The sequence below is a fragment of the Anolis carolinensis genome, unplaced genomic scaffold (genome assembly GCF_035594765.1).
Source record: "Anolis carolinensis isolate JA03-04 unplaced genomic scaffold, rAnoCar3.1.pri scaffold_9, whole genome shotgun sequence".
In the NCBI taxonomy this organism is placed as follows: Eukaryota; Metazoa; Chordata; class Lepidosauria; order Squamata; family Dactyloidae; genus Anolis; species Anolis carolinensis.
The window spans coordinates 27,629,357-27,650,905 of NW_026943820.1; the positions used below are offsets into that span (position 1 = coordinate 27,629,357).

General features: G+C 41.6%; 1 protein-coding gene across 1 annotated transcript in view; it reads right to left on the reverse strand.

The window, feature by feature from the left end:
* The window catches only part of vac14 (VAC14 component of PIKFYVE complex), a 72,400-nt gene that overhangs the window by 27,224 nt on the left and 23,627 nt on the right, over nucleotides 1-21,549 (reverse strand). The window contains exons 13-14 of the mRNA XM_062961684.1: nucleotides 16,253-16,412; nucleotides 1,705-1,840 (exon numbers count right to left, since the gene is read on the reverse strand). Of these exons, the coding sequence (XP_062817754.1) occupies nucleotides 1,705-1,840; nucleotides 16,253-16,412 (296 nt within the window). The remainder of the gene's footprint in view (nucleotides 1-1,704; nucleotides 1,841-16,252; nucleotides 16,413-21,549) is intronic.

A 21,549-nucleotide genomic window follows, 5' to 3' on the forward strand; every position in this document is an offset into this window, starting at 1 on the left:
CAGACTGCAAAAAGCATGGTTTGATGTGGCAATGTTCCAGAAACCAAAATGACTTGTATCATATACAGTAGAGTCTCACTTATCAATGAATTAGTCTCCTGTGTTAATATTGTGTGTTTTATGTCGATTTTAACTATTGTTTTTTACTGTAATTGATGTTTTTATTGGATAATTGTTTTATTGCTGTGTTTTAATATTTGATTGTTTTATTGGGCAAGGCCCCATGTAAGCCGCCCCGAGTCCCTTTGGGGAGATGGGGCGGGGTATAAAAATAAAGTTATTATTATTATCCAACATAAACAAGCCGGCAGAACGCTGGATAAGCGAAAATGTTGGATAATAAGGAGTGATTAAAGAAAAAGCCTATTAAACATCAAATTAGGTAAATTAGGTTATGATTTTACAAATCAAGCATCAAAACATCATGTTATACAACAAATTTGACAGACAAAGTAGTTCAATACACAGTAATGTTATGTTAAAATTACTGTATTTACAAATTTAGCACCAAAATATCACGATATATTGAAAACATTGACTACAAAAATGCATTGGATAATCCAGAACCATGGATAAGCGAGACTTGGATAAGTGAGACTCTACTATACAGTAGAGTTTCACTTATCCAACATAAACGGGCCGCCAGAATGTTGGATAAGCGAAAATGTTGGATAATAAGGAGGGATTAAAGAAAAGCCTATAAAACATCAAATTATGTTATGATTTTACAAATTAAGCACCAAAACATTATGTTTTTCAACAAACTGACAGAAAAAGCAGTTCAATACATGTTAACATTTTGTAGCAATTACTGTATTTATGAATTTAGCACCAAAGTATCACAATGTATTGAAAACATTGACTACAAAAACATTGACTACTAACAAATTGACTACAAAAAAGTAGACTTGCATAAACTGAATTTACAGTAACAACATTGATGAAAGTTAAATCCAAAAAAAGTCCAGTCCTTGCTGCTTAGAGAAACAGCGTTGGATAATCCAGAATGTTTGATAAGCGAAGGTTGGATAAGTGAAACTCTACTGTATTTACAAAAATTTACTGACTTGGCACATGGAAGAGGAAGTAGTAAAAGATTCAATGTTAGATGGGCTCAAAACATAGGCCAAGAGATAAAAATGGTCCAATAAGGGAAGACATGGAAAAGAAGAACGAAATACAAGACATGCCAAAACCTGAAGGAAAATGTCTACAAAAAGTGGAACCATTGGTGAGCACCCTTTGGGTTTGGTTGAAAAGAAAAGGCCTTTTTGAAGGGACCATAAGCCAGAAAGTAGTAAACTATTGCCTATGTAGCTTTGAGGGAGAAGAAAGCTCAGAGTAAACAAGTTAGGTCATTGGTATAACTTGTGCCAAGTAGGTATGGAAGGTGAGGAAGACCCTCAGCCATTGGTCAATTTTAGATAAGCCAGAGATATATATTCTTTGTTTGCTACGCCATTTGCATGGTATGGACCCATTGAAGTGGGTACCTATGGCTGTTTTGCCTTATCATCAGCTGTGATACCAATAAAAGGCTTGTTTGATTGCTCTCCTGGAATTCTCTCCTTTACTTCCCCTCCAGGCTAGTCTCCAACATTTTTTGAAAGGGATCTTTCCCCTCCTGAGTCTTAGGAGGGAACAGACTCCTCGGAGACCCTCCACTTGTCTCTGCGCAGCCCCAGCCTTGCCCCCAAAGCTCACCTGATGATGAAGGCTCCCCGCGTCTCCAACAGCTTCCGCTCGCTGCTGAACCTCTTCAGCAAGTTGATCATGAACTTGTAGAAGTAGGAGTTCATGGTGGGCGTGGTGGGCGAGCACTCCATGGAGCCCTTGGCACCTGCAAGGAGGAGGAGAAGGAGAGGAGGCCATTAGGAAGACAGGCCCCAAATGACATCCAGGGCCAGCACCCAAGAGGCCTTGCCCTCCATGTTCACTTCTTCTCAATGCCTTTGCAGCATAGAAGCTGCATGAGCAGGCCTATCCTCTTGTACAGAGTGTCACAAAGGGGGAATGGGGGGAGAGGACTGGCATTGTGGGGGATCTTTGATTGGTGTTGAGCTGGAAGCAGCACATGTGGACACAAACATAGTGGCACAGCACGACCTGCTCAGGGGACAGGAGCAGCAAGGCTGGGGAAAAGGCTGGGGCTGCAGTGCCGGACCTGGCATTCCAAGGAAGACCCTCAAAGCTGGCATCACAGGGAATTGGGGCAAAAGGCTGGACCACAGGATGATAAGAGAGGATTAACATTAGAAAATGTTGACATTTCCGCTACCTTGGTAACCACCTCTCCAAAAAAGTCAACACTGATGCTGAAATACAACATCGCCTGAGCTCTGCGAGTGCAGCATTTTTCTGAATGAAGCAAAGAGTGTTTGAGGATTGGGACATCCGTAGGGACACCAAGGTGCTTGTTTATAAAGCTATTGTCCTCCCAACCCTGCTTTAAGCTTGGGAAACATGGACTGTCTACAGATGTCACACTCAACTCCTGGAAAGATTCCATCAGCCTCCGAAGAATCCTGCCAATCTCTTGGGAAGACAGGTGGACAAATGCCAGTGTGCTGGAAGAAGCAAAGACCACCAGCACTGAAGCAATGCTCCTACACCATCAACTCTGCTGGACTGGCCACGTTGTCCAAATGCCTGATCACCGTCTCCCAAAGCAGCTACTCTACTCCGAACTCAAGAACGGGAAACGTAAGGGTTTCTTCTGTACTTCTGGAACATGGCCACACAGACATACAACAACCCCCGGAAACGTAATGTTGTGGGCAGGAAAAGAGATTTAAAGACAGGCTCAAAGCCAACCTTAAAAACATAGACACCGAGAACTGGGAAGCGCTGGTCCCTGAGCGCTCTAACTGGAGGTCAGCTGTGACCAGCAGTGCTGCAGAATTCGGAGAGGCATGAATGGAGGGCTTAAGGGAGAAACATGCCAAGAGGAAGGTGTGTCAAACCAACCCTGACTGGGACCGCCTTCCGTCTGGAAACCGACATCTTCACTGCGGAAGAACATGCGGGTCAAGAATAGGTCTCCATAGCCACCTACGTATCCACCACCAAGACACACTTCATCCTTGAGCTACAAGGGATCGCCTAAGTAAGTAAGTAAGTAAGTAAGTAAGTAAGTAAGTGAGGATTTCCTATGAACACCACAAGAGGGTTAAGAATATCATGCCAGAGGTAGGAATTGCTTTTGATGCACCAAAGCAGAATAGGAGGTCATCACAACTCTACTTGACCCAGACATTCCACACCTTTGGATGCCATCCAGAATCCCATTGGCATTTTGAGCTGTTGCATCACACTCTTGGCTCATGTTCCACTTGTTGTCCACTGAGACCCCAATATCTTTTTCATTAGTCAGGCCTTTGCCTGAGCCTTTGCCCCCCATCCCTGCACCTCTACCCCCCTGTTCCTCAAAAGGCAAGGGCTGCAAAGGGGAGGCAGCCAGGGAGGCCCAGCGCCTGAGCATTAAAAGTGTTCAGCCTGGATCAACGCGGAGGCCGCCAAGGCAAGAGGCTGGAGCCAAGGCCGCTAAGTGGAACCCGATGGGCCCAAGACGCCTTCCAGCAAGTTGCTCCAGGAAGTTCTGCACTTCGGCTTAGTCAATACGATATGAAGGAACATCACACGGTGAGTTAAAAATAGACTTGCTCAGAGCGCAAAAACAGACTCGCACCAAAACAGATGTTCAGGCGAAGATGCCCCAGGCTCACTCCATCCCAAACTCATGTCCTCCTGACAGCCACGCAAGGGGGAAGCCCTCAAACACTGCCTCTTCTTAAACAACAACAACAACATTTAACATGATTTTTGTTCCTGGCTTACAAATGTCCTTTCCTAATTGGTCCTATCATAAAATCATGGGGAAGGATTATTAAACTGCAAAACTTGGAGGGGGGAGGAGACGAGAACCACGGAGCCCCAAGGGCTGCCCGGAACCCTTGATCTAGACCAGGGGTCCCCAAACTAAGGCCTGGGGGCCGGATGCGGCCCATCGAAGCCATTTATCCGGCCCCCACAGCACAAGGGCAGAAGGGGGTTGGGCTAAATGACCGAAGGGGTCTCTTCTTCTCTTACAACCATTATTATTATTATTATTATTATTATTATTATTATTATTATTATTATTATTTGAAACACAACAAGATGAGCCCACACAGACACTCTGCTGGCTGTTGTACTGGATCACACGCCAGACACTTCCCAAGTGTCTAGAACTGTGTGATGTATCAGCGAATAATGCGTGCAGATCCCCGTAAGGTGGCCTTCTGCAGCTGGCAGGTAGTAATTTTGTCAGCGCCGATTGTGTTTAAGTGCAGGCCAAGGTCTTTAGGCACTGCACCCAGTGTGCTGATCACCACTGGGACCACCTTGACTGGCTTGTGCCAGAGTCTTTGTAATTCGATCTTTAAATCCTCATATTGTGTCAGCTTTTCCAGTTGTTTCTCCTCAATCCTGCTGTCCCCTGGGATTGCAACATCAACAATCCATACTTTGTTTTTTAACATGATTGTGAGGTCAGGAGTATTGTGTTCCAAAACCCTATATTATTATTATTATTATTATTATTATTATTATTATTATTATTATTGACACAACGATGTTGTATGACACAGCAAACAAGATAGTTATACTGGATTTTGTTTCACAAAATCACAAGTCGAACACTTCCCAAGTGTCTAGGACTGTGTGATGTATTTTCGGATGATGCGTGCAGATCCCAATAGGGTGGCCTTTTGCAGTTGGCAGATCGTAATTTTGTCAATGTCTATTGTTTCCAAATGCCGGCTGAGATCTTTTGGCACAGCACCCAGTGTGCCCATCACCACCGGGACCATCTGCACTGGTTTCGGTTATTATTATTATTATTATTATTATTATTATTATTATTATTATTATTATTATTAACATTGAGGCTGGGTGGCCATCTGTCAGGGATGCTTTGCTTGTGCTTTCGGTGCACAAAGGCAGAAGGGGATTGGACTCAATGGCCCAAAGGATTTCTTCCAACTCTCTTTATTATTGTTGTTGTTGTTATTGTTGTTATTATTATTATTATTGCTTGGTGGCCAACTATAGTCCGGCCCTCCAACAGCCCGAAGGATCGTGAACTGGCCCCCTGTTTAAAAAGTTTGGGGACCCCTGATCTAGACACTAGACTCCTTTGGATGCAGCCCAAAATCCCACTGGCATTTTGAGCTGTTGCATCACATTGTTGGTTCATGTTTAACTTGTTGCTCACAGGATATCTCTGGTCTAGACTTTCATTTATTTATTTGGGAAATTTCTATGTGTTGCTGAAGGCTTTCATGGCCCGGATCACAGGGTTGTTGTGTGTTTTGCCGGGCTGTATGACCATGTTCCAGAATTATTCTCTCCTGACGTTTCACCCACATCTATGGCAGGCATCCTCAGAGGTTGTGAGATACCTCACAACCTCTGAGGATGCCTGCCATAGATGTGGGTGAAACGTCAGGAGAGAATATTCTGGAACATGGGTCATACAGCCCGTAAAACACACAACCACCCCAGAAATTTCTATATTGCCTTTCTCCAACGGATTCAAGGTTGTCTACAACAGCATAGAACATACAGCATAGAATTACAGAGTTAGAAGAGAACTTATGGACCATCCAGTCCAACCCTATTCTGCCAAGAAGCAGGAAAATTGCATTCAAAGCACCCCCAACTGATAGCCATATTTAAAAGCCCCAAAGGAGGAGCTTCTCCTGAAGAGAGTGCCACTGCTGAACATCTCAGTATGAAATAGACCATTAACCCAAATAGGTTACATAGTCCTTACTTAAAATAGGTAAAAGCACTCTAAAATGTCCCAGATGGAGAGAAAATATAATTATAAAGTGCTATAAATCCTGGGCTTCTGTTACAGATCAATTGAAAGCTATTCCAAACAGGAAAGTCTTCAGATATTTCCTAAAGGATGTGAGGGCTGCTCTAATTACTTCTGGCAGTGTATTCCAAAGTTTTGTACTGCGCCCGAGAAAGTGCCATCTCTGGACAGTTTAAAGTGAAAACTGTCCCTAATCTGGGTGGAGCGGAGCATTTCATTACTCAGTCTCAATAATCTATCTGGCTTAAATAATAAATAAATAAATAAATAAACTTTATTTTTATATCCCGCCCCATCTCCCCGAAGGGACTCGGGGCGACTCACAACAGGGACAAGCCCGAAACAACGACACAGCATATTTGACAAAAACTTAAAACATTTCAATGATACACAAAATAAAATAATGGACAGTACATTAAAATCCAAGCAGATAAAATCAGAGTAATTAAAAGCAAACTAGCGGGGACAGGTTTCGTAAAGTGCTGTATCATGGAAATGAGTAACAGTGATAAAGTGCCATACGCTTTTAAAACATAAAGAAGTATTCTGATGACAGCTCTATTGGGCCTATTCATTCAAACGCGCTCTGGAACAACCATGTTTTCAATTCCCAGCGGAACCCTCCTTGCCTTCCGGAAAAGCCTTAAAACCTGGCTTTTCCGGAGGGCCTTCGACGATTAATTTTTGGGGTTGATTTGTGTGCCCATTTAATTAGAGAGTGTTCTCCCATGATTATTGATACCTTGCTGAGGATTTCTGCCACGAAGCTACCTTCTCCATGTAGCCCTCTATTTCGGCCTAGAATTGTTTAGCTCCTTGTTTTTAACATGTGATGTATGTATTGATTGTATGACTGCTTTTTTTGTTTGATTTTACAATGTGTAATTTGTCACTGTTTTTATTATTGCTGTGAGCCACCCCGAGTCCCTTTGGGGAGATGGGGCGGGATATAAGAATAAATTTATTATTATTATTATTATTATTATTATTATTATTATTATTATTATTATTATTATTATAAAATGGGCAGGGAAGGAGCTAACCTGATCTCCTTAGGGAGAGAGTTCCAGAGCTGGGGGGCCACTGCCGAGAAGGCTTGTATGCTAGGACACAATATCTCAAATATCCAGAACCGAAACCATGTAGGGCTTTATAGGTTAAAACCAGCACCTTAAATTAGACCCGGAAGGCAGTCGGGAGCCAATGGAGGTGTCTCCGCAGGGGGGGGGGGGTGCACTCCCTGGAGTCAGCCCCAGTGAGCAGCCTGGCTGCCTTGCGTTGAACCAATTGCAGTTTCCTGACTCCAGAAGGCCACTTTGGGCCACTTTGGGCCACGAGGCCGCCCTCCTCCTCCTCCTCCTCCTCCTCCTCCTCCTCTTCCAGGTCTGCAGCCACACTCTGCCTCCCGCCATGCCTCCATCTGGAGCCTATTTTGCAGACGAGGGGCATCTGGATAAGCACAAGTGGCTGGGCTTGGTGGCATCTGCCGCCTCCCTGACCTCTCCCTTCCTTCCTCTGGGAAAGACAATTAGCTTCTTTTAATGGGGTCAGAATAACACGAGGAGGGGGCAGAGGCAACACGTTTAGCAAAGCTGGGTTTCTTTACCACCTCTTGTGTGGTATCTGGACTGTGTGGCCAATGTGTTCTAGCAGCATCTCCTGATGTTTTCACTGGCATCTTCAGAAGACCTGATGGGAGTCAAGCAAGTGGGCTATATAATATACATGTGGAATAATGTCTAGGGAGGGAGGAAAGAAGCACTGTCTGTCAAACAAGTGTGAAGGTTGCAAAGAGCAAGCTTGATTTGGAAGTGTTGAGCGAGATCCACCCATTAGCAGGTGAGTAACCATTCTGCCAACCTAGCAGTGAGAAAACATGCCAATGTGAGTAGATCAATAGGTACCGCTCTGGCGGGAAGGTAATGGCGCTCCATGCAGTCATGCCTATGGCCACATGACCTTGGAGGTGTCTACAGACAATGCCAGCTCTTCAGCTTAGAAGTGGAGACGAGCACCAACCACCAGAGTGTGAGTAGATCAATAGGTACTGCTCAGGCGGGAAGGTAACAGCGTTCCATGCAGTCATGCCGGCCACATGACCTTGGAGGTGTCCACTGACAACGTCGGCTCTTCAGCTTAGAAATGGAGATGAGCACCAACCCCCAGAGTCAGACATGACTGGACTTAACGTCAGGGGAAATCTTTACCTTTAACCATGAAGATCGTATAGTCAATTAGTAAAGGCAGCCTGGCCTTTGTTCCTGTTGAATTGTTTGCTGCCTGGAGATATCCTTTGTCTGGGTGGTGTTTATTAGTCGCTATCTTGATTCTAGTCACCATCGGGTCCTCTGAAGATACCAGCCAGGCAAAATATCAGAAGAATATGCTGCTAGAACATTGGCCACACAAAACCTTAGTAATTTCAGCCTTGAAAGCCTTCGACAATATATTTACCATCTCTTTCTCTCTCACACACACACATGCTCCCTCCTCCTTTGTTTAAAGCCAAGCACCTTGAGGTGTATCCCGATGGGCCCAGCTTTGAGAGCAGGATGGGCCTTCACATGATGCGGCAGCTGACTCTGCTGTTCTGCCTCTCCTGCCCAAGCGCATCACAAGGCTGCCTGGCCTTTGAAGGGAAAAGTCATGGGTTCGGAGACGCAAAAGAGGCCCTTCTCTTGGACCTCCTTCGAGCAGCTGCTTCTGGCCGGGAAGAAGGCGCTCCGTCACAGGGCTCTTGTTGTGCAACCACAAAGGCTGGCTTCATGCAAAGAGAAAGCCAAGATGGCCCCCAGGAAGCCTTTGGCAGGCGGGATCCGTGCGCCAGGCTTAGAAGCAGAAAGAGGAGCCTCAGAGGGGCCAAAAGGCCCACCGGGGCTGCAAAGTCCAAACACAACTCATTACAAACAACAGGGAAGATGGACGCCTCCCTTGATATTGAGGGTCAAGACAAGACGGTGCAGAAGTGGTGCAACAGAAATGCAGGACAGCTAATATTTTGAACGTGCACATTATCTTTTACTCTCAAATTTGAAGTTCTCTTTCTCTCCTAAAAGTAAAATTTTCCCTTCTTAAATGGAAATGATGCAGGGATTCTAACACAGATCCATTAACAGTGTAATGATGCCTCAGGTTGTTGTTGTTGTTGTTGTTATTATTATTATTATTATTATTGACACAAGGACACAGTATAACACACCAAATGAGATATAGGATGCTGGATTTCCTATCACAAAATCACAAGTCGAACACTTCCCAAGTGTTTAGGACTGTGTGATGTATTATTATTATTATTATTATTATTATTATTATTGACACAACGACATAGTCTGACACAGCAAACAAAACAGATATGCTAGATTTCGTAAATAATTAAGTAAATAATAATAGTGGACAAAGAATCAGTACAAGAAGACTGCACTACAAACTAGTGCTGACAGCTGGCACAACAAAGCATTGCATGAGCAGTTCCTTGACAAAATTGAAGGAAAGGTTGATAAGGAGAAGACTTGGATATGGCTCACGAATGGGACACTGAAGAAGGAGACAGAAGGCCTGATCCTTGCAGCCCAGGAGCAAGCCATCAGGACAAATGCAATTAAGGCCAAGTTCGAAAAATCAGCCAGTGACCCAAAATACAGATTGTGCAAGGAAGCTAACGAAACCATTGATCATATCCTCAGCTGCTGTAAGAAAATTGCACAGACACACTACAAACAGAGGCAAAACTATGTGATCCAAATGATTCATTGGAATTTATGCCACAAGTGTCACCTCCCAGCAGTAAAGAACTGGTGGGATCACAACCTTGCAAAGGTATTGGAAAATGAACACACAAAAATACAGTGGGACTTTTGAATCCAGACTGACAAAGTTCTGGAACACAACACTCCAGACATCACAGTTGTGGAAAAGAAAAAGGTTTGGATCATTGATGTCACCATACCAGGTGACAGTTGGGTGGAAGAAAAACAACAGGAAAAACTCAGCTGCTATCAGGACCTCAAGATTGAACTTCAAAGACTCTGGCAGAAACCAGTACAGGTGGTCCTGGTGATGATCGGCACATTGGGTGCCGTGCCAAAAGATCTCAGCCAGCATATGGAAACAATAAACATTGACAAAATTATGATCTGCCAACTGCAAAAGGTCACCTGACTGGGATCTGCGCACATCATCCAAAAATACATCACACAGTCCTAAACACTTGGAAAGTGTTCGACTTGTGATTTTGTGAAACGAAATCCAGCATATCTATCTTGTTTGCTGTGTCATACTATGTCGTTGTGTCAATAATAATAATAAACTTTATTTCTATCCCACCACTATCTTCCTGAAGGGACTTGTGGCGGCTAACAAAATACAGCAAAGTGCCACATAGAGACAATGTTGACCAAGACGAAGTGGCAGGTGAAGCCTTTCACCTTAGCAAAGCATCAGTCAGGTCTTGCATTAACCAGATGCAGATTGCAAAGCACCGATGAGGCCCCATCCGCCTGGAGGCAGCGGCCCTAGAGAAGCCCACACACACACACACACACATGTGAAGAGACACACATGTAGACAATGTCTTATTTTCCAGCACTGGGCTCCAAAGGCAGGATTGCAGTCAAGGGGGCCTTTGGGGGGTGGGAGAGAGGCCAGGGCTCCAAGGCTATTTTTAGATGAAGGGGAGGGAAGGGAGGCCATCTGCTCCATCCAAGAGTTCAGCCTCGGCAGAAAACAGAAGCAGGTCCCGACAGAAGAGAGGAACGTTCTCGGCAGTCTTGCTAACCCTTGTGCCTGATTCAAGCTCCAGCTGTGTGAAGCAGGGCTGGTCGCTCTGGCGCATGAGAGCCCACAAGTGTGCAGACGGAGGGGAGCGGCCCCGTCTCAAGGCCTTGCACACACCAGGCGCTGCAACAACAAAGCCCTGCCTCCGAGCGGGTGCTGATTTATGGCGGCTCACAGGGAGCAGAGGCAGCTGAGGCTGGGGGTGCGGCTTATGCCTCCGATAAGCAGGTGGTTTCATGCCTATGGAGGAGAATGGGCACCTGCACCCAGCAATGAAACCCTGTCTCAAAGGCTGTGGCCGGCCAGGGGCATCTCTCAGTGCCAGAGGGTGTGTGCATCAAGGATAATTAAAAGCACCACCTGAACAGCCCACATTCTCTACATTTACAAACATCAATACAGGAAAATAATAAATGCAATAATAAGATCAGAGTGAAATAATAAATGTATTAATAATAATAATAATAATAATAATAATAATAATAATAATAGCATAAATAGCATAAAATAATAGTACTAACAATAATTTTCTTTTGGATCTGAGAGGCCTAATAAAAAGATTTCTGGTTTCAACTCGAATTTTGATTTTAATATTTTATTACATTCTGTTTGTACTACTTTCCAGTAGCTAGTTAACTTTTTACATTTCCACCACATATGGAAGTAGGACCCTACTTGTTCCTTACACCTCCAACAGTGGTTGTTTACATTTTTCCACATTAATCCTATTTTTTTTGGTGTCAAGTACCACCTGTGAATTACTTTTAACCAATTTTCTTTAAGCTCTATCGCATATGTGTACTTCATTTTTTTTGTCCAAATTGCTTCCCATTCTTCTAATTTTATTGGTCTGCCTATGTTTTGTGCCCATTTTATCATCGAATTAGTAATCTCCACTTCAGCCGTTGCCCATTCTAACACTTTTTTTTATATATGATTGATACAATTTTGTTCTTTCTTTGGATCAGAATATCCCAAAAACTGTTTTCTGTTGTGAAGCCGTTACGTGAGTCTATCTTGAAGGCTTCTTTAATTTGTATATATTGATACCATGAGACGTTTTTATTAATTTCTTGTATTTCAGCCCTTTTTTTAAAGAATGAAAAGCCCCCCTCAGCTTATACTCGGGTGAGGGTTCTGGTTGGCTCATATTTGGGTCAGCATACACTCAAGAATATATGGTACATTTATTATTTTTCTCTATTATTACTGGTATTATTACATTTATTTTTCTCTATTATTGTTATTACTATTACAATTATTTTATGCTATTATTACATTTATTATTTATATACATTTATTATTTCACTCTGATCTTATTATTATTATTATTATTATTATTATTATTATATTTATTATTTTACTCTATTTATTATTACTTGTATTATTTTACTCTATTTATTATTATTACTACTATTATTATTATTACATGTATTATTTTACTCTATTACAGTAGAGTCCCACTTATCCAACACTCGCTTATCCAAGATTCTGGATTATCCAAGCCATTTTTGTAGTCAATGTTTTCAATATATCATGATATTTTGGTGCTAAATTCGTAAATACAGTAATTACAACATAACATTACTGCGTATTGAACTACTTTTTCTGTCATTTTTGTTGTATAACATGATGCTTTGGCGCTTAATTTGTAAAATCATAACCTAATTTGATGTTTAATAGGCTTTTCCTTAATCCCTCCTTATTATCCAAGATATTCGCTTATCCAAGCTTCTGCTGGCCCGTTTAGCTTGGATAAGTGAGACTCTACTGTAATAGCATAAATAGCATAAAATAATAGTAATAACAATAATAACAATAATAGAGAAAAATAAATGTAATAATACCAGTAATAATAGAGAAAAATAATAATACTGTATATACTCGAGTATAAGCCTAGTTTTTCAGCCCTTTTTTTAAGATTGAAAAAGCCCCCCTCGGCTTATACTCGGGTGAGGGTCCTGGTTGGCTCATATTTAAGTCAGCTTACACTCGAGAATATATGGTACATTTATTATTTTTCTCTATTATTACTGGTATTATTACATTTATTTCTCTATTATTGTAATTACTATTACAATTATTTTATGCTTTTATTATTACAGTAGAGTCTCACTTATCCAACACTCACTTATCCAAGGTTCTGGATTATCCCAAGCCACTTTTGTAGTCAATGTTTTTAATATATCATAATATTTTGGTGCTAAATTCATAAAGACAGCAATTACTACATAGCATTACTGCGTATTGAACTACTTTTTCTGTCAAATTAGTTGTATAACATGATGTTTTGGTGCTTGATTTGTAAAATCATCACCTAATTTGATGTTTAATAGGCTTTTCCTTAATCCCTCCTTATTATCCAAGATATTCGCTTATTCAAGCTTTTGCCAGCCCATTTAGCTTGGATAAGTGAGACTCTACTGTATTATTATTAATACATTTATTATTTCACTCTGATATTATTATTATTATTATTATTATTGTTATTATTATTACAATTATTTTACGCTATTATTATTATTAATACATTTATTATTTCACTCTGATCTTATTATTATTATTGCATTTATTATTTTACTCTATTTATTATTACTTGTATTATTTTCCTGTATTTTTTTATTATTATTATTATTATTATTATTATTACATGTATTATTTTACTCTATTATTATTAAAAGGATACCTAAGCACATTTACATTGAAGAAGATGAGAATAATGATTCAATCAGAGTTGGACAGTCTTGTCTTAAATTTGAGCTTTATGTAAATATTCAAAAACATTTAACCTACCGATGCCTCAATTAATGTAATTTTATTGGTATCTATTTTTATTTCTGAAATTTACCACTCTTGGCTTATACTAGAGTCAATGTTTTCCCAGGTTTTTTTGTGGTAAAATTAGGTGCCTTGGCTTATATTCGGGTCGGCTTATACACGAGTATATATGGTACTTTATTTTTATATCCCGCTCCCATCTCCCCCAGGGGGACTTGGGGCGGCTCACATGGGGAACAAGCCCAATGTCACATATAATAAACAGTCATACAATAAAACCAATATAAACAATAAAACCATATGACAGCATAAAACAAGATAAAACAGCATATCAGAACAATGAGTCTGAGCATAGTGCAATATATAGAGAGAGGCAAAAATTATACAGGCTCAACGTAAAGGCTCAGGATAAAATATAGGGCAATCAGGAAGAGTAATCTCATTTAAAATAAAATCAACAAGGATTAGGGACTGTCGTGCCCCCATAAAGGCTCTTTCTATTTTCTTTATTAAGCCTCAGTTATCCCTTTAGTTAGGATGAGATTATTATTATTACTATTACTATTATCATTGTTGTTGTTATTATTATCTTTGTGCTGTCAAAGGGTTTCACAGAAAAGCCATTGAAATCTACAAGAAGCGTGTGGACAATTTCAACAGAAAGGAGGAAACCATGACAATGAACACAATCTGGCTTTCAATATCTCTAAAACCGTTACAGTAAATAAAGAGCAAAACTCTGATTACAGGGGAATTCCAGACAGGAAACAATCAGGGCCAGCTAACACCTCCCAACAAAGGATTCCCCCAGACAGGAATCAGCCAGGCTTTGAAGCTGCAAGGCCATTCAATCCCAATCAACGTGGCCAATTGCAACATTCACATTTGCCTCCAACAGACAAGAGTTCTTTATTTATTTATTTATTTATTTCTCACATTTATATCCCGCCCTTCTCACCCGAAGGGACTCAGGGCGGCTTACAACAGTGGCAACAATTAGATGCCCATACAAACCAATATAAAACAGCACATAAAACAGTAAAAACTATTAAAATACATTATGAATTAAAAATATACATTTCAAACATAAAATCAGATCCGTTCTTCCTCATGCTTTGTCCATAGTTCTTTCTCCCACCCTGGACAATGGACATTATTCCACAGATATATAAACCCCACTTGCCTAGTTTCCAGCAAACCTCATAACCTCTGAGGTTGCCTGCCATATATGTGGGCAAAATGACTAGAAAGAATGCTTCTGGAATATGGCCATACAGCCCGGAAACCTCACAGCAACCCACTAATAATAATAATAATAATAATAATAATAATAATAATAATAATAATAATAATAATAATAATAATAATATACATCACACAGTCCTAAACATTTGGGAAATATTCAACTTGTGATTTTGTAATACGTAAAGCAAAGTGAAGAACCTGCTTTGATTGAAGTCAAAAATCAGAAACTCCTCAAAGCACAGCAGACAAAAAACCAGTACAAGAAAACCGCACTACAAACTAGAGCTGACAGCTGGCACAACAAAACATTGCATGGAAAGTTCCTCGACAAAATTGAAGGAAAAGCTGATAAGGAGAAGACCTGGCTCTGGCTCACGAATGGGACCCTGAAGAAGGAGACAGAAGGCCTGATCCTTGCAGCCCAGGAGCAAGCCATCAGGACAAATGCAATTAAGGCCAAGATCGAAAAATCAGCTGATGACCCAAAATGCAGACTGTGCAAGGAAGCCGACAAAACCATTGATCATATCCTCAGCTGCTGTAAGAAAATTGCACAGACAGACTACAAACAGAGGCACAACTATGTGGCCCAAATGATTCATTGGAACTTATGCCTCAAGTATCACCTCCCTGCAGTTAAGAACTGGTGGGATCACAAACCTGCAAAGGTTGTGGAAAATGAACACGCAAAGATACTGTGGGACTTCTGAATCCAGACTGACAAAGTTCTGGAACACAACACACCAGACATCACAGTTGTGGAAAAGAACAAGGTTTGGATCATTGATGTTGCCATCCCAGGTGACAGTCGCATTGATGAAAAACAACAGGAAAAACTCAGCCGCTATCAGGACCTCAAGATTGAACTTCAAAGACTCTGGCAGAAACCAGTGCAGGTGGTCCCGGTGGTGATGGGCACACTGGGTGCTGTGCCAAAAGATCTCAGCCGGCATTTGGAAACAATAGACATTGACAAAATTACGATCTGCCAACTGCAAAAGGCCACCCTGCTGGGATCTGCACGCATCATCCAAAAATACATCACACAGTCCTAGACACTTGGGAAGTGTTCGACTTGTGATTTTGTGAAACGAAATCCAGCATGTCTATCTTGTTTGCTGTGTCATACAATAAAATAATAATAATAATAATAATAATAATAATAATAATAATAATAATATCATCCGAAAATACATCACACAGTCCTAGACGCTTGGGAAGTGTTCGACTTGTGATTTTGTGATATGAAATCCAGCATATCTATCTTGTTTGCTGTGTCATACAACATCGTTGTGTCAATAATAATAATAATATACATCACACAGTCCTAAACATTTGGGAAATATTCAACTTGTGATTTTGTAATACGAAACCCAGCATATATATCTCGTTTGCTGTGTCATACTATGTCTTTGTGTCAATAATAATAATAATAATAATAATAATAATAATAATAATAATGATAATATTTTCCCTGGTCTGCCCAAAGTAGCCTACTAGAAGCCTTCCAGATCCTACTAGAAGGGATCCTTCCTGCCAGAGAGCCTCTTGCTCCTTCTCAAAGGGAGCCACAAGCAGAGGCAAAAGACTTACCAGAGGAGCCCGACGTCGAGGCCGCTTTGGCTGGAGCCGGGAGGGGCACCTCCAGTTGCCCTGAGCGCAGGTTTGGGGCATCACCTATCCCCGAGTCTTCGCTCTGCCCGGCCGGCGAGGAGGCAATCTCCGCCAAGACTTCAAGGTCCTTGAGGATCACCTGGAGGCAGGAAGAGATAGCTTTTATCCTAGAGCTGTGACTATGTTGAACTCCATGGCTTCGCATTGATGTTGTGGTGGCGGCTGGGGTGTGGAGGGATGGGTGTGTTGTTTTTGTGATGTGTGCTGGGGAAGGCATTTAATTTCGTTCTGCAATAGTAGGGTAAGGTAAAGGTTACCCCTGACATTAAGTCCAGTCGTGTCCGACTCTGGGGGTGGGTGCTCATCTCGGTTTCCAAGCCGAAGAGTTGGCCTTGTCTGTAGACACCTCCAACGTCATGTAGCCGGCATGACTGCACGGAGCGCCGTTATTTATTTATTACAATATTTATATCCCGCCCTTCTCACCCAACAGGGGACTCAGGGCGGCTTACAATTAAACGCATATATAAAAAATTATACAGTACAATATAAATCAGTTAAAAAATTATAACTGATGAAAACACATTATAAAATGTAGTGTAGATATGTGAGATTAGATTACATATTATAAGATAAAACACATTATAAAATATAGGTAGACGTTATCTTCCCGCCAGAGCGGTAGCTATTGATCTACTCACATTTGCATGTTTTCGAACTGCTAGGTTGGCAGAAGCTGGAGCTAACAGCGGGTGCTCACTCCGCTCCCCGGATTTGAACCTAGCAGTTCGAAAACATGCAAATGTGAGTAGATCAATAGGTACCGCTTTGGCAGGAAGGTAACAGTGCTCTATGCAGGCCACATGACCTTGAAGGTGTCTATGGACAAGGCCGGCTCTTCGGATTAGAAATGGAGATGAGCACCAACCCCCAGGGTCAGACACGACTGGACTTAATGTCAGGGGAAAAACTTTACCTTTATCTAATGTGCATCCTAATTTTGGGAAGGTAATTTAGCTAAAAAAGGTGAGCACTAGATTTAGGGCCCGGGCTGTGGCGCAGGTGGGAGAGCAAGCCAGCTGCAATTAGCTGCAATGAATCACTCTGACCAGGAGATCATGAGTTCGAGGCCCACTCAGAGCCTATGTTTGTTTGTCTTTGTTCTATGTTAAAAGGCACTGAATGTTTGCCTATATGTGTAATGCGATCCGCCCTGAGTCCCCTTTGGGGTGCGAAGGGCGGAATATAAATGCTGTAAATAAATAAATACATTTGGGTAAATATGGTAGTTTAAGGCAGAGTCTTTGAAATTCCAAGCCGGAGGGGCCTTTGGTTTCCCTAATTTCCCAAAATTCTGCAGGAAGTGGCACACGACAGCAAAACCAGAAGTCCCCACTTTGCAAGGCTAATGCCATATCCTCCTAAGAAGCGGCAAGCCGAGATCCCAGTTCAGAGAAAATGTGTGTTTAGTGTACCTGCTTGCAGTGAAGAACAAAGCAGGAGGGGAAAGATACAAATCCCGGCAGCCTGATCCTTCAACAAAAGGGACAGGATCTCAAAAACTGCATTTTTTATTATAGACAAGGCAAGCTGCAAAATACAAACATTGTCCAAAGCATGGCGTGCCAACACAAAAGATGTTATACAGAATATGAGAAACTCAAACCATATATCACGGCAGAGGAGCAAAGGGCGCTCAGGTTCAAAGTGACAGTGTGACTGCAACTGGAGGAGAAACCCAGCATCCAATATTAGTTGTTTTATATCACTACTAGCTGTGCCCGGCCACGCGTTGCTGTGGCAAAGTGGTGGTGGTATTGGTTAAAAATTGTTGTGTAATTTTTATTTGACGTTATTTGTATTTTTTAATTAATTTTATTGTAAGTTATCTTTTTATTTATTATATTTCATTATTTCCTTGTATTATTTTTAGTTATTTTCTGTTGTTATAGTATTTTATTGTATTTATTATTTTAGTGTTTTTATTATTTTTATTGTATTATTTGTATTTATTTTATTTTTTATTCTTTTATTAACACTGGGCTGAGGGTTGCTGGGAGACCAAGCGGGCGGAGCGTAGCCTTCTAACTGGCAGCAAATGGATAAAAGCAATTATTCCTCTCTCTCTAATTAGGACTTTATTTTTCTTTTCTTTTTGTTGTATCAACCTAGAGGCGTGGATGAGGGGTTGTGTTGTCAAATTTCAAGGTTGGGGGGCCTGTAGTTTTGTTGTTTTGTGGGTGGCCCTGATGCCATCACTCTTTTATATATATAGATTAAATTAATAAGTAAACTGCATCTGTAAGGAAAATATGGAATCTGCACATCTCTCAGAACTCATAAATAAGGAATTAAAGCCGCTTTCACGTCAAAGAACCGCAGAAGAGTATTGCTGATCACGTTATTCCAGCAAATTATGAGTGCCTGCCACTGTTCAACCAGAATAAATAAAAAGTCCCTTTCCATTACTAAGGGCCAAGATGGGTTTCTCAACAAGGGATCTGCGCAGACCACAAGCTCCGCATGAGTCAACAGGGTGAGGCAGGAGCCAAAAAAAGCCCATGAGATCTTCATCTGTATCAACAGGAGCATTCGCTCCAGGCTGGAAGAAACAGGAGTCTCTTCTGCTCTGGCCAGACCTCGCCGGGAGAAACACTGTCCGCTTCTGGGCAACGCAGGTCAAGGAGGACAAGTAGGAAGGCGTCCAGACGAGGACAGCCGAGAGGGTCAAATCCTCAACATCAGTACAGGCCATCCCTTCCAAATCTATGATACTATATCTCATATACACACATATATACAATTTATTTATTTATTTTTATTTACAGTATTTATATTCCGCCCTTCTTTCTCACCCCGAAGGGGACTCAGGGCGGATTACAATGAACACATATATGGCAAACATTCAATGCCAACAGACAAACAACATACATTAGACAGACTCAGAGGCATTTTTAACATTTTTCCAGCTTCACGATTCTGGCCACAGAAGGAGCTGTTGCTTCACCGTCCAGTAGTGGCTGTACTTCCGCATTCCTTTCCTCGCGTTTTGCTGGCAGTTTTATGGTGTTGTAAATTAGCCTCCCCGCATAAAGCGTCCCTAAATTTCCCTAATTGACAGGTGCAACTGTCTTTCGGGGCTGCATAGGTCAACAGCAGGGATCCTCAAACTTTTAAAGCCGAGGGCCGGTCCACAATCCTTCAGACTATGGAGGGGCCGAATTATCATTTGGAAAAAAACCCGAACAAATTCCTATGCACACTGCACATGTCTTATTTGTAGTGCAAAACAACAACAACAATGAAAGAACAATACAATGTTTAAAAATGAAAACAATTGTAACCAACATAAACCTATCAGGATTTCAATGGAAAGTGTGGGCCTGCTTCTCGCCAATGAGATAGTCAAGTTAATTAGGATTGTTGTTGTTGTTGTGTGCCTTCAAGTCACACTTGGGCGAGCCTAAGTCTAAAATTATTTATTTATTCATTTACTACATTTATTTATTACATTTATATCCCACCCTTCTCACGCCGAAGGGGCCTCAGAGCAGCTGTATGTACATACAATATATTATATTAGTAGCATAGCACAATATTAGCATTATATATTACTATATTGAACTATACCACTATACTGTAATATTATATGTAATATATATCATATAATTAATATTATTATATGGTATTATTAATATTATATTGTATAACATTATAATATTTTATCAATATTATATGTATATTATTTAAAATGATATAAAAATATATTATAAAACTGAGGGCGGGGGCCAGGTAAATGACCTTGGAGGGCCGCATCCGGCCCCCGGGCCTTGGTTTGGGGACCCCTGGTCAACAGCAAGCCGGGGCTATTAATGGTCGGAGGCTTAACCCGACCCGGGCTTTGAACTCATGACCTCTCGGTCAGTAGTGATTTATAGCAGCTGGTTACTAGCCAGCTGCGCCACAGCCCGGCCCCCCTAAGTTACAAACATTTGACTGATAAATGTCTCCTAGTTAGGAATGGGGCTGGATTGGATGGCCTTTGGGAGTTCCCTTCGAAATCTATGATACTACATCTACACAGGGCTGGGATCGTTCTGCGGCTCAAACACAGGGAATTCCTGCCCGGATGTGGCTGCCACTCAGCATCCAGTATCCACTCCCAGCAAGCGAGATTATATCTGAGGGCTTTGAAAGGGGGCAGAGGAGGGGCAGGCGGAGGGTGCTTTGCATGCAGCGCCCATCGTCCCCCCTCCTCAGCTGCTTTTGTGGAAGTGAGGGAAGAGAAAGGAAGGACCAGGGAAGAGTGTCAGGAAAGCAACATCCTGCCGCAGCACCAATGGCTACAGTTCCCAAGACAACGGGGCCAGGTGCCAAAAAGATCCCATTGCCCAAAGAGGGAAGCAAGAGGACGCCTTCCCGTCTCTCTCTCTCTAGAGCAGGGGTCCTCATACTTTTAAAGCCGAGGGCCGGTCCAAAATCCTTCAGACTGTTGAGGGGCTGGATTATCATTTGAAAAAAATACAAACAAATTCCGATGCACACTGCATATGTCTTATTTGTAGTGCAAAAACAACAACAAGAAGAAGAACAACGAAAGAACAATACAATATTTAAAAATAAAACCAATTTTAACCAACATACATTTATCAGGATTTCAATGGGAAGTGTGGTCCTGCTTCTGGCCAATGAGATAGTCAAGTTAATTAGGGTTGTTGTTGTTGTTGTTGTTGTTGTTGTGTGCCTTCATGTCATTTCAGACTTTGGGTGAGCCCAAGTCTAAAATTTATTTATTTATTTATTATTTACTGCATTTATTTACTACATTTGTATCACACCCTTCTCACCCCAAAGGGGACTCAGAGCGGCTTACAAATTATATGTACACACAATATATTATATTATTAGCATAGCACAATATTAGCATTATATATTACTACTAGCTGTGCCCAGCCACGTGTTGCTGTGGCGTTGTCTGGTGGTGTTGGTGAGAAATTGTTGAGGTAGTGGTGGTATTGAATGTCTCTTGTATGGTTGTCTTTATGTTTAGTATGCACACTGAAGTGGATTATATGGCAGTGTGGAGTCAAGATAATCCAGTTCAAAGCAGATATAAATGGGTTATATAGCTGTGTGGAAGGGCCTTGAGTCTACACTGCCATATAATCCAGTTAAAATCAGATAATCTGTGGAAGAGGCCTAAGTGAGGCCTAACTGTGCCTGTCCCCTGGACTGAGTAGGTTGCTAGGAAACCAAGTGGGCGGAGCTTAGCCTTC